Genomic DNA, 12,483 nt, shown 5'->3' on the forward strand with positions numbered 1-12,483 from the left:
CGGGGGTGGGGCTTAGCGGGGGCGAGGGGGCGGGCCCGGCTCGGGGCGCTGGGAGCGCGGCGCCGCGGCCGCGTGGAGAGCGGTGCGCGCTTTTGGAACCGGCGGCCGCCGAGCGCTGGAGTCCGGCGCCTGGAGCCTCTGCCTGGCCGGCCGGTCAGTACTCCAACTGCAGTTTTTGCCCAAGCCCGGAGCCTGGAGCGAGCAGGTACCCGAGGAGGCAGTGGAGGGCTTGGGAGGGCGCACAGGGGAGATGGAGGGGTGCGTGGACAAGTCGGGGAGACCCGGCACCTTGCCTCCGGAGTGAGGGGCGGGGGAGGGGGCCTTGCCTCCGCCGCTCCCGCTCGCTTAGAATGTTTTAAAAATCCTCGTTTGCAGCTCCTGCCCGGTCTGCACTTCCTGGCCGCTGGGAGTTTGAAGGGGGGGATTTATGCACTTACTGATGGTGGGTTGGCCGGAGCTGGTGGCTCCGGGACTGACTCGGGCGCTGGGCAGTGCCGCAGGCTCCCCAGGTTCCGTGCCTCGGACCCCGCAGGTGGGGCGGCGCTGCTGACACCGCGCCGCTTCTTTCCGGCTCTTTAAAAATTCCGTGTTCTCCCCCCCACCCCCCCACCCCCCGCCGCCGGTTTTTGTTATCCTGCTCTTGGGTGAGAGCAAAGAAAGTTTGTAGAGGGCTCCACTGAGTAAAAGGCGGGGCACCTAGGATAATGACTGGGTGTGGCCCCGCCAGCCCTGGGAGTGGTCCCTGGCCCCACTCCACCCCTGGCCGCCGAGAGAGCATCTCCTGTCTAGCCAGGACAGATTGTAGAGAGACCCAGGAGACAGCAGGATGAAAGCCCACGAGGGTCCTTTCGGGGGCAAGTGCTCCCAAGCCCTCCTGGAGGTGCTGGTGGACCCACGCCCCTCCCCCCGCACTCGTGGAGTGCGCAGCTGGATAGAGGTTGACCACTCAGCTGGGGGCTGGCCTTACACCCAAGTCCTTGAGCTGTGTGAGGAGGAAAGTTGGAGTATCTGGGCCCAGATGCTGGTGATGGAAGGCACGGCCTGTGGACCCCACCCCAGGAGGGGAGAAGTAAATGCTGCACAGTTGGAAGGGGCTGATGGGAGTGGCGCTGCAGCTGGCCTTGGAAGGTGCTGGTAGGAGCTTAGCAGCCCTGCTCTGTGCCCTCTGGGGCTTTTCCTCCATGCAGGGGCGAAGCTGTAGGGGTGAAATGCAGCAGCACCCTTAGGTAGGAGCTCAGCAGCAATTCACCCCGGAACCACGGGACTTGGTTAGGGATGGCATTTGAGTCTCCAAGGGAGCTTCAGCTTGCTGGTCCCTGTGCCTGGATCCCCAGCTGGCCCTCCCTGGACGGCCTTTCCTCCTCCGGGCAGCTTTTCCCTCCCTTGTGTCCGGTGTGTGCTCCGATATTTCTGAATAAGAGAAGACTTTTGCAGCTACCCGTTGTGCAGTAGCACCCGTGTTTTCTGTTTTATTATTTTTTTCATATCACCTGTCACTCCCTGACATTTTTTTTTTTTTTTGACAGGCAGAGTGGACAGTAACAGAGAGAGACAGAGAGAAAGGTCTTCCCTCCGTTGGTTCACCCCCCAATGGCCGCTGGGGCCGGCGCACCGCGCTGATCTGAAGCCAGGAGCCAGGTGCTTCCCCTGGTCTCCCATGCGGGTGCAGGGCCCAAGGACTTGGGCCATCCTCCACTGCACTCCCGGGCCATAGCAGAGAGCTGGACTGGAAGAGGGGCAACTGGGACAGAATCCGGTGCTCCGACCGGGACTAGAACCCGGTGTGCCGGCGCCGCAAGGCGGAGGATTAGCCTATTGTGCTGCGGCGCCGGCAATCCCTGACATTTCTTATAAAATCATATTTTGTCCATATCCCATCTTAGACTATGCACGCCATGAGAACAGGGATCTTGCTTTGTTCACAGCTGAATTCCTACTCCATAAATGAAGGCCAGGTACAGAGGGTACTTTTTAATAAATACCTGATGGGTGGCTCACTGGGGCGCCCCCTGGGAGACCAACAAGTCCTGACAGTTACACCATGATGATTAAAAGGACCACAGGAGCCGGGTTGTACTTGGGAACCAGGAAGAAGGGAGTGGCTTGCCACCCAGTAGGGTGGTGGAAATGGTCCCAGAGAAGCATCAGGTGTATGGCTCAGAAGATGCTAGGGTGTGCTCAGGCCGATGTGGCAGGAGGGACCCTGCAAGCCGGAGCAACCCCGCGTGCAAGAGTGAGGATGCTTTGCTGAGGGGCAGAGCTGGCCTCGGAAGCGCCACTGGCTGAGGAGGGTGACGGGTAGCTGCAGAGGAACTACCAAGGGGCAGTGGACTGTAGAGGTGTATTTGTTCCATTTTATTTCTTGTCATTTCATTTGTTCTGCTTTGGAGGTCCACATGGGAGGTGCCGAGAGTCTGAGCAAAAGCAGAGTTGGAGGCCGGGGAGTAGGGGCGAGAGAACACGGAGCTGGTGGGCTTCTGCTGTCGGGTGAGGGGATCGAAGGAGACCTCCAGATGGGGTGACGATCAGGCTCCTACGGGGGCACATTCTGGGCCCTTCATCAGGAGAGAGCTGTGACCTGGCTCTCACTGCCTCCCCCTGCATCAGCGTCTGCTTCCGTCCCTGTGTCTCTACGTCTGTCTGGTTAGTTTGAGCGAGGGCCCGAGTCATGCTGCTGGGATGATGGGCCTGGGAGGGATTTCGGAGATGAGCTCAGCTCTGCCAGAGGTCGCCTTGCACCTGGTGAGAGTGGACTTCTGCATTGCAGCTCTTGGATGGTTCAGCTCCACCCGTCTGCAGCCCTCCTGGGGGTAGTGGCCATTGTCAGGGGGCATGGGCAATGACAGGGCAGTGCTGCAAGTGTTATACTTTTAAATTCAGCCTGTTCGGCACTTAGAAATTCATTCTGTTGATAAGACATCCCCGAGGCTAAAAAGGTATTTTTTTTAAAGATTTATTTATATATTTGAAAATCAGAGTTACACAGAGAGAGAAGGAGAGGCAGAGAGAGAGAGAGGTCTTTCATCTGCTGGTTCACTCCTCATTTGACCATAACAGCCGAGCTGCGCTGATCTGAAGCCAGGAGCCTCTTCTGGGTCTCCCATGTGGGTGCAGGGGTCCAAGGACTTGGGCCATCTTCTACTGCTTCCCAGGCCATGGCAGAGAGCTGGATCAAAAGAGGAGCAGCCAGGACTGGAACCAGTGCCCATATGAGATGTTGGTGCTGTAGGCAGCAGCTTTACCCGCTAAACCACAGTGCCAGCCCCTAAAAAGGTCTTCTTCACCTAGCCTGTATGTGCAACTCCCGAGAGTTTAATGTAGAAAGAAGAACAATGGAGAGGTTTCTTGAGGCCTTAACCCAGTCTTGCTTTTTTTTTTTTTTTTTTTTTAATATCTATGTATTTGTTTGAGAGGCAGAGTTACAGAAAGAGGGGGAGAGACAGACAGGGAACTTTCCATCCGCTGGTTCACTCCCCAAGTGGCTGCAATAGCCAGGGCTGGGCTGGGCTGAAGCCAGGAGCCTGGAACTTCATCCGGGTCTCCCACTGGGGTAGCAGGTGTTGAAGTACTTGGGTCATCTTTCTCCTCTTTGTAGGCACATTAGCAGGGAGCTGGATCCAGAGTGGCGCAGGTGGGACTTGAACTGCTGATATGGGATGCCAGTGGTATTGCAGGCAATGGCTTAACCCACTGTGCCACAGCACAGGCCCCCAGTCCTGCCTTTGTTTGGAACTAACTTTGTGTTTTTTGATAGTCAGCTAACCTCTTAAAACTTCACTTTTCTCTTCTTTGAAATGGGAGTTTTACTCTGCAGTGTTTTTCTTTTCTTTTCTTTTCTTTTCTTTTTTTTTTTTTTTGTTTATTTGAGAACTAGAGTTAGAAACAAAGGGAGAGGCAGAGAGAAAGTTGTCTTCCATCTGCTGGTTCACTTCCCATGTGGCCGCAACAGCCAGAGCTGAGCTGAAGCCAGGAGCCAGGAGCTTCTTCTGGGTGTCCCACACAGATACAGGGGCCCACACACTTAGGCCATCTTATATTGTTTTCCCAGGCCATAAGCAGAGATGGATTGGAAGAGGAGCCTCTGGGACACAAACCAGTGGCATCCCTGTGGGTTGCCAGTGCCTCAGGCAGAGGCATAGCCTACTACACCATAGCGCCAGCCCCTCTGCAGTGGTTCTTAGTTTGGGTTACACTTTATAATCTTCTGGGATGCTTTGAGAAGTCCTGATGCCTAGCTGCTACCTCCAGATACTCTGGTGTCATTGCTCTGGGGGTGAAAGCTGTGATTCTTTTATTTTTAAAATATGTATTAATTTTCACTGTATTTGAGAGAGAGAGAGATGGAGAGATACCTTCCATCCACTGTTGCATTTTCCAGCTGCCTGCAACAACTAGGACTGGGCCAGGCTGAAGTCAGGAGCCTGGAGCTCAATCTGAGTCTCCCATTTGCTGGCAGGGACCGAGTACTTCAGCCGTCACTTGCTGCCTCCCAGGGTGCCCATTAACAGGAAGCTGGATTGCAAGTGGGGTAGGGACTTGAGGCAGGTACTCTAATGTGGGCTGCAGGCTTCCCATGCCGTGGTCTGTTGCACCAAACACCTGCCCCTGAGTGTTTTGTAAAAGCTCTCTTGAGCATTCCAGGGTGAAGCTAAATCCTCTGCTTTATCTCAGGAAGGGAATCAAAGGACCAACAAAAACAACTCTAATAGCAGGCTTACTGGGCTGTACTTCTGTGGGTAGATTTGCTCGCCAGGTCACTATGCGTGGGACAAGGAAAGCTTCACGTTCATCGAGGAGCAGTTGCTGTAGGGATATAAAGTCTCTGCTGTTACTACTTGAAGAAACCAGGCAATAGGAGTCCAGTTCCCTGTTCCCAGAGGGACACCGTCTGTGTTTCTTCTGGAGTTGAAGGTTGCTGCATTCTGTATCTCTCATTTAAACAAAAAAAAAAAAATCCATTTTAATTTTAGGCTCTTTCCAAGGACAAGATGGGTTGAAGTGACTGGAGATGGAGGGGTTTAAACGGGTGGTTAAGGTGAAACGGGTGGTGGCCGGGCAGGGGCCAGGAGAGAATTGGTCACAGTGGAGAGCCTGGTCATCCAGAAGTGGTTACAGATTGCAACCATTAAAGGGCTTGGCCCGCTTACACAGGAAGTTTGGACCTAATTGGCAGGCAGAAAGGAAGGTGAGAAGAGCTCCACCATCGAAGGTTTGTTTTGGGATTTTTTTTAAAGATTTATTTATTTATTTGAAAGTCAGAGTTACACAGAGAGAGAAGAGGCAGAGAGAAGTCTTCCATCCACTGGTTCACTCCCCAGATGGCCATAATGGCCAGAGCTGAGCCAACCCGAAGCCAGGAGCCAGGAGCTTCTTCTGGGTCTCTCCACGCAGGGCTTGGGCCATCTTCCACTGCTTTCCCAGGCCACAGCAGAGAGCTGGATCGGAAGTGGAGCAGCTGGGACCCAAACCGGCACCAATATTGGATGCCAGCGCTGCAGGCGGCGGCTTTACCCGTCGCCACAGCGCTGGCCCCACGTTTTGGGATTAATAATTGGGAAGAATGGATTAGTCAGGAAAGGGCTGGGAGGCACGAGGTTTGCTGCTGATCAGAAGTGAGATGGGAAAGGGCAAAGCTGGGGGCCGTGGTAGAGAAATTGGAAAGGAAGGTGTGTTTTGAAGGAAACATTAGATGGCTGATTTGTTCCGGGGACTCTGGCTGCTGACCCTGGGCCAGGAATGCTTGATACCTCCCTGGAATTGGGCCGTAGGAAGTAGAGAAAGATTTGGATAAAGAGGAGCTAGAACCAGCTGGTAAAAACCTTCTGTTCCAGAAGGCTGGCGGGGTGAGAAAAGGATTAGGCCATGGTCAAATCCACTGAGAGGACTTTAGCGGGAGGCTCAGGCCTCACCTGGAGCCCTTCTGTGAGGCTGTGGCCGGAGTCCCAGGATCACCTCTGAGCTCCGCGGGAGAAGACGAACGTGCCAGCTGCTCCAGGCACAGGGAACTGCCTCAGGGTGACCCGACTTAGAAGAGAGGCGGCTGTGGACCAGGATGCCACGTAATTCTTAAGGGTGTTTCAAGAGCAAGGGCTGGGTTTTCTGCCAAGGGCAGAGCCTTTGCGAATCAGAGCAGTTTGCATGGAGAGATTGCTTGATGAATGTGAACCTCACTTCTCACCGGGCAGCCCACCCAGCAGTGCCAGCTGATAGATTCTCTCTTGGTCAGGGGGAGTTTTTGCAAAAGGTTTCCCAGGATGCTGTGCGTACCCTCCGGAGGCTGGTGCTGTAGGCTTGAGGGCCAGTCCTCCAGCAGTTCTTGTGGGCAGGCAGTGCTGGTGCACCTCACCTGGAGCTGTTCTTAGCCTGGATTGGCAAATCCCAGGGGCCCTGGCTGTGTTGCTGGGCTCCTGGGGGAAGGTGTGAGCCCTTCTGCCCTGTTGGCTTCCGAGGGAGTCCTCTCCGTGCAGGCTCAGCAGATGCCTCAGTGACTCAGCAGTTGCAACAAAGCCCTTTGGATGGTTTCCCTCTCCTTTGGTGTGCGCAGATGGCAGGAGCTTGATTATTTTAATAAATACCTCTCCTGTGCAAGCATTGTTTGAAGGTGGGCGAGGGAAATTGAGCCCTGGGAAAATTCCAGTTAATAAGACAGAGTGATCAGGTTTGTGTGTGGCTCCTGTATAGTCTGTGATGGGCTGATGAATCTAGGCAGCAGTGCTCAGTGGCTGCTGAAGTCCTCAGGGAAAACTCACAGGCACCTTAGACTGGGAGACACAGACACACTGGAACCCGCGGGCCGGCCTGATCCCACCAAGAGACCTGTGTGCATCTTGCGGTGGTACGGCGGGGAAGAGCAGAGCGTCTCTTCTAACTGTTCTTTCCAGGAAAGCAAGCCCTCCTCTGGGGAAGCCTCCCGTCCCCCCTGATTGGAAATAGAGTGAACAGAGGAATGTATTAAGCCATTGTCTCATTAGGGATGCACTCAGAGGCACAATGTGGGAAACTGTACAGCCCTGCTACTCTGAAAGCTGAGAGCTTGAGGGGAAGGCCCCAAGGTCAGCTGATTGAGAAACTGCATTTAAAAAAAAAAAAATTTGTGTATTTATTCATTTGAAAGGTAGAGCTTCAGAGCCAGAGGAGAGACAGAGTGAGTAGGAGAGAGATCTTCCATACACTAGTTCACTCCCCAAATGGCTCCAATGGCCAGGGCTATGCCAGGCCACTTTCCCAGGTGCATTAGCAGAGAGCTGGATGGGAAGTGGAGTAGCCAGGACTCGAACCAGTGCCCATGTGGGATGCCAACGCTATTTACCATGGCTTAACCTGCTGTGCCACAGCGCCGGCCCCAGAATCTGCATTTTAACAAGATTCCTAGGTAACCTGTTTGTGCTTTAAAAAGTTTAAGAAGCAGGGTACACGACCATGAGCTAGTTTCTGTGATAAATAGTAACAACAACCAAAAAAAAAAAAAGAAGAGGAACTAACTGTAAAGGCATTTACTTGCTAACTAAAGAAATTTAAGTACTGGTTGTGTATGATAGTGAATTGTGGCTTTTTTTTTTTAAGATTTATTGAAAAGCAGAGTTAGAGATACTTTCCATCTGCTGATTTACTCCCCAAATGGCTTCAATGGCTGGGGCTTGTCCAGGCTGAAGCAGGGAGCCAGGAGTTTCATCCATGGGCAGCAGGGGCCCCCACATATTTGGGTCATCTTCTATTGCCTCCCCAGGCACATTAGCAGAAAGCTGGATTGGAAGTGGAGCAGCTGGGACTTGAACCAATACTCACTGGGATGCAGGTGTTGCAGGTGATAGCTTAACCCGCTGCACCACAACAGCAGCCCTCGTGATTAGCATTTTAGAGACATTATCACTGTGGTTTATTTTAAAGCCTTTTTCAGAGAAGATACCTACTGCACAGTTAAAATAATCTGAGCCCTGGATGTGGAATACAGAGAAAGACGCGTCATCTGGTGACGGTTGACAAGCTGAATGTGGGGTACCTGGGGTGGTCTTGCTGTTCTTTCTACCACAGTATGTGTAAGTAGTATAGTGAAAGTAAGTACAAGTGACAGGAGGCAGCCAGATGTCCTCCGTAAACTGACCACACTAAAGGTAACAGTAGGGGCTGGCGCTATGGTGTAGGTTAAGCCTCCGCCTGTAGTAACGGCATCGCATAGGGGTGCTAGTCTGAGTCCCAGCTGCTGATGGCCTGAGAAAGCAGCAGAAGATGGCCCAAGTGCTTGGGACCCTGCACCCATGTGGAAGACCCAGAGGAAGCTCCTGCTCCTGGCTTCAGATTGGCCCAGTTCCGGCCGTTGCAGCCATTTGGGGAGTGAACCAAAGGATAGAAAATTCTCTCTTTCTGTCTCTATATCTCTTCCTTTAAAATAAAATAAGTATTTTTAAAAATAGATAATAAGTAAAATCAACTTTTAAAGTTCTATCAGGAAGCCTTCAAATCTGGAGGCATGTAAGGATGACTTTACAGAATGTGCCATGTAAAATGCTATCTGAAAATGTGTTCAGGATCATAGCCATCTAACCAAGTCCAGCAGCATCCTCCTGGGAAGCAGTGTTTCATGCCTGGAAGATCTAGATTCTCTGGTTGGATTCCAGGGCTGGAGCTGGAGCCCTGAGTGTCTGAGGGCATTAAAATCACCCCTGTCGCACCTTTCATTCTACTGCACCGTGTAGAGGAATGGAAAGCTGGGACTGTCACATCCCAAGTGCTCCCTGGATTTACAGCTGTCACAGTCATTTCTCCTTTAAGAGGACTTCCGTTAAACATCGAGGCTAACTGGTATAATTTCAGACTTCCACGATGAGAGCTGTGCTTCTGCAGGTGTATCTTCACCCAGCTACTTCTGAGAAGCAAAGACTTCCGCTGGAGTGGTTCCCCCGATGCTCTCGACACTCGCTCTGTGTTGCCGTCACCTGGAAGTGTTCCAGTCTACTCTTGCTCATGTCTCACCCCAAGAGATCTAGATGGGTTTGGTTCTGTGATTTAGACTTAAACGCATGTGAGAATTACCTGGAAGGTTCCTGAAAACACAGGTTGCTGGTGACATGCCCAGAGGTTGTTTTTCCTTGCATTTATAAAAAAAATTCCAGGTGAGGCTGTTACAGACAGTGCTTTTTGAAAACAGCTGCTTTAGGGTTTTGTTGTTTTTTTTTTTTTTTTTGGTGGGGGGGTTGGTTTGTTTTGTTTGTTTTTTCATTTTATCTGAAAAGCAGAGAGAGTGGGGGTGGGGGTGAGGGGTGGTTCTTCCATATGCTGATTCACCTCCCAAATGGCCATAAGAGCCGAGGCTGGGCCAATCTGAAGCCCAGAGCCAGGAACTTCTTTTGTGACTCCCACATGAGTGGCAGGGACCCGAGTATTTGAGCCATCACCTGCTGCCCCCCAGCTGGGTTTGAAGCAGAGCAGCCAGGCACTCTGGTATGGGGTGCAGGCGTCCCACACTGGGGCTTGATTCTTTAAAGGTTCTCATGGCCCCAGACGATGAGAATAGTCAGCCCTGTCGAAAAGGAAGCTGGGATTTCCCAGGCCTTGGGACCAAACTGTATTCAAATTGCAGATAGTCAAAAAGATGTGCGGAAGTAGCCCCTCAGTGGTCTTAGCAGGTAGTCCTTCACCCTGAAGGTGGCAAACTTCAGTGGAAACGTGTTCAGGACCCTTGTGTCTTGGTAAGAAACTGCACAGCAGCTGTGTGAGGTGTTGTGCAAGTAAGTGCCTGAGCTGGGCGGCTGCGGCCGGAGCCGCTCGTCTGTCTGCCTGCGCAGCGTGCAGGTGCAGAAGCTCGTTCCCCTGGGCTCCCTGGGTTCAGTCTTAGCCTGTCCTCAGCGGGAAGAGATGTGAAGACCGTGCACGCTACTCACCACCACCATGATTGAGAGCAGAGTTCTCCAGCCTGCAGGTTCCTGTTACTGCACTGCAGGTTCACGTCTACCTGGAGCTTGGGGAAAGTCATGGAAAAACGGAATGAAAAGAGCAGCTTGTTTTGGTGCCAGAAGTGTTTGAAAGCTGTGCACGTGAGGGGAGGGGCGTCTGCAAAAAGTTGATGAGAAATGTATATTTTGAAAAAAACTATGCGTGGATTTCTACATTTTGCTACACCAGAGTAAAGATGTGTTTTAAGGACCTTTCAGTGGATTTCCAATGTACTTTCGTATCCTAGTGTAATCTTGATTTGGAGGATTTGGGAGTTCAGCAGGAGACCTGAAGTTGAAGGCGGACGAGGTCGGCTTCCCCCTCATTTAGCACTTGCAGCTGTTCCTTGCCAAACCTTCACGCCATCGTCACACATTTACTCCTTTCCAGGTTTTAGTTTTCCAACAGTGTTTTCTCTCAGCCGTGCTCTGTAGCGGCAGAGTTTCATGCTTTGTTTTACAGTGATGGCTTCTTTCTCTTAGGACCCAGCCTGCCTGCATCCCTGGTGGTATCTTTCAGAATTCAGTCTCCTGGCGGCGTAGCCCATCCTGATGGCGGGGAACAAAGGAAGAGGGCGGGCTGCCTACACCTTTAACATCGAGGCTGTGGGCTTCAGCAGAGGTGAGAAGCTGCCTGACGTGGTGCTGAAGCCACCCCCCGTGTTTCCCGTAAGTACGCTGACAGCTGAGTCCCATGTGTTGCTTTATCCTGTTGCTAAGAAAATTGGAATTCTAGATAGGACTTGAATATGTGGTATCATGATGATGTCTGAAAGCATAGGAAAGTAAAAGACAGCTTTTTTTTTTTTTAAGATTTATTTTGTTGCATATGCAGTTACAGGAGAGGTCTTGCATCCACTGGCTCATTCCCCAAATTTCACTTACCTTTAATTTAAATATTTCCACCATTCTTCCCTGGACATTTTCTGATGTTCAGGCCACTTTCTTAAAACAGAAAACAAAAACTGTATACACCTTTCCTTGAAAACACATAGAATATATCAACCAAGAATGAATTTTTGTTTTTAATTTGAAAGGGAGAGAGAGAGGGAGAGAGGGAGAGCTCTCTTCCATACACTAGTTCAATCCCCATGTGGCCGCAGTGGCCTGGGTTGGGCCAGCCCAAAGCCAGGACCCGGGAGCTTCTTCCAGATCTCGCACACAGGGGCCCAAGCACATGGGCCATTCTCCACTGCTTTCCCAGTTGCATTAGCAGGGAATTGAATCAGAAGTGGAGCAGCCAGGACTCAAACCGGCGCCCAAACCGATGCCTTTCTGACATCTCCGTAATTTTTGCTCCCGCTGCCCCTCTCTGTTCCCAGCTGCGCTGCCTCCTGGTTCCCTCAGGCCTTTGCCCCTGTTGCCGCCCAGTCTGGGGCCGTCTGTTCTCCAGTCTGTGCATGGATGGCTTCCTGATCTTATCTAGGCCTCTGCTTCAGTGTGACTTGGGCTTACATGCTTACCCTGCAGAGACGGGCCAGCTCTGACCGTGACTCTATCAGTTGCTATTATAGCCAACTTCATTTCACTGATCCTTAAAAATGTAAAGCCACATTGACTGATAAGTAATCATTCTGTTATGTGAATACTCGTTAGGAAAGAATCATTGCAGAGTGTACTTCAGCATATTTTGTTTTTAAGGATTTTTTTTGTTTGTTTGTTTGAAAGACATAGTGGCAGAGAGAGAGGGAGAAACAGAGAGAGAGAGATCTTCCACCTGCTGGTTTACTCCCAAGTGGCTGCAATGCTCGTAGCTGAGCCAAAGCCAGCTGCCAGGAACTCCTACCTGGGTGGCAAGGTCCAGGCACCTGAGCCATCATCTGCTGCTTTCCAAGGTGCATTAGCAGGCAGCTGGATTAGAAGTGGAGCAGCTGGGGCTTGTGCTCCAGTGTCCTAAGTGGCAGTTTATATGCTGTGCCACAATGCCAGGCCCATTTCAGTCCTTTTAAAATTAATTTTTCCTCTAGATTATGGGGCAGAGTTACTTAATCGAACATGGCTGTTATTAAAACACATACCCAATCTAAGGCCGGTGCCGTGGCTCAGTAGGCTAATCCTCTGCCTTGCGGCGCCGGCACACCGGGTTCTAGTTGTCGCTCCCCCTCTTCGTGGAGGAACGACACTAAACCCTGCCTAGGCTTCATATCCGAGTCACGGCACCATTATGTCGCTCCCCCTCTTCATGGAGGAACGACACAGGACCCTGCGCTGTTCTTTTGTCTGCTCGGCCCTCCCCGGGTTTGCTGCTGGTTCTTCCCGGGTTGGCTACCATCCCTTCCACCTCCGTGGAGGGGCGGGCCCCCTGCCACTTTCCCCACTTCCACGGGGGAGCGGCACACCGCCGGCCGGCTCTCTCGGGGGCTGCACAGGTGTTCCCTCAGATGTTCCTGGTGCATGTTGTCTCTCTCCTCCTTTATAGTCCTCTTCCACCAATCCCAACTCTGCTACCCACACGCCGAGTACGCTGCTCTCCTCCAATCAGGAGCAGGTCCTGCTGTTTATTGGTTGAACTGGAGGCAGCTGAGTAGAAGCTGTTTCCTCCTCTCCCAGCGCC

General features: G+C 52.0%; 1 protein-coding gene across 3 annotated transcripts in view; it reads left to right on the forward strand.

Moving 5' to 3' along the window:
- Window positions 1-16: 16 nt before the first annotated feature.
- POLR3G (RNA polymerase III subunit G) overlaps window positions 17-12,483 on the forward strand; it is a 39,637-nt gene continuing 27,170 nt past the window's right edge. Inside the window, exons 1-2 of one of the 3 annotated variants that reach the window (XM_008261931.4) lie at window positions 17-205; window positions 10,413-10,598. In XM_008261931.4, coding sequence (XP_008260153.2) covers window positions 10,482-10,598 — 117 coding nt within the window. In that variant the 5' untranslated portion in view covers window positions 17-205; window positions 10,413-10,481. Of the gene's footprint in view, window positions 206-665; window positions 887-10,412; window positions 10,599-12,483 lie in introns of those variants that run through there. The other 2 variants (XM_008261927.4, XM_008261928.4) reach the window with 2 other exon arrangements.

This window comes from Oryctolagus cuniculus, chromosome 14 (assembly GCF_964237555.1).
Source record: "Oryctolagus cuniculus chromosome 14, mOryCun1.1, whole genome shotgun sequence".
In the NCBI taxonomy this organism is placed as follows: domain Eukaryota; kingdom Metazoa; phylum Chordata; class Mammalia; order Lagomorpha; family Leporidae; genus Oryctolagus; species Oryctolagus cuniculus.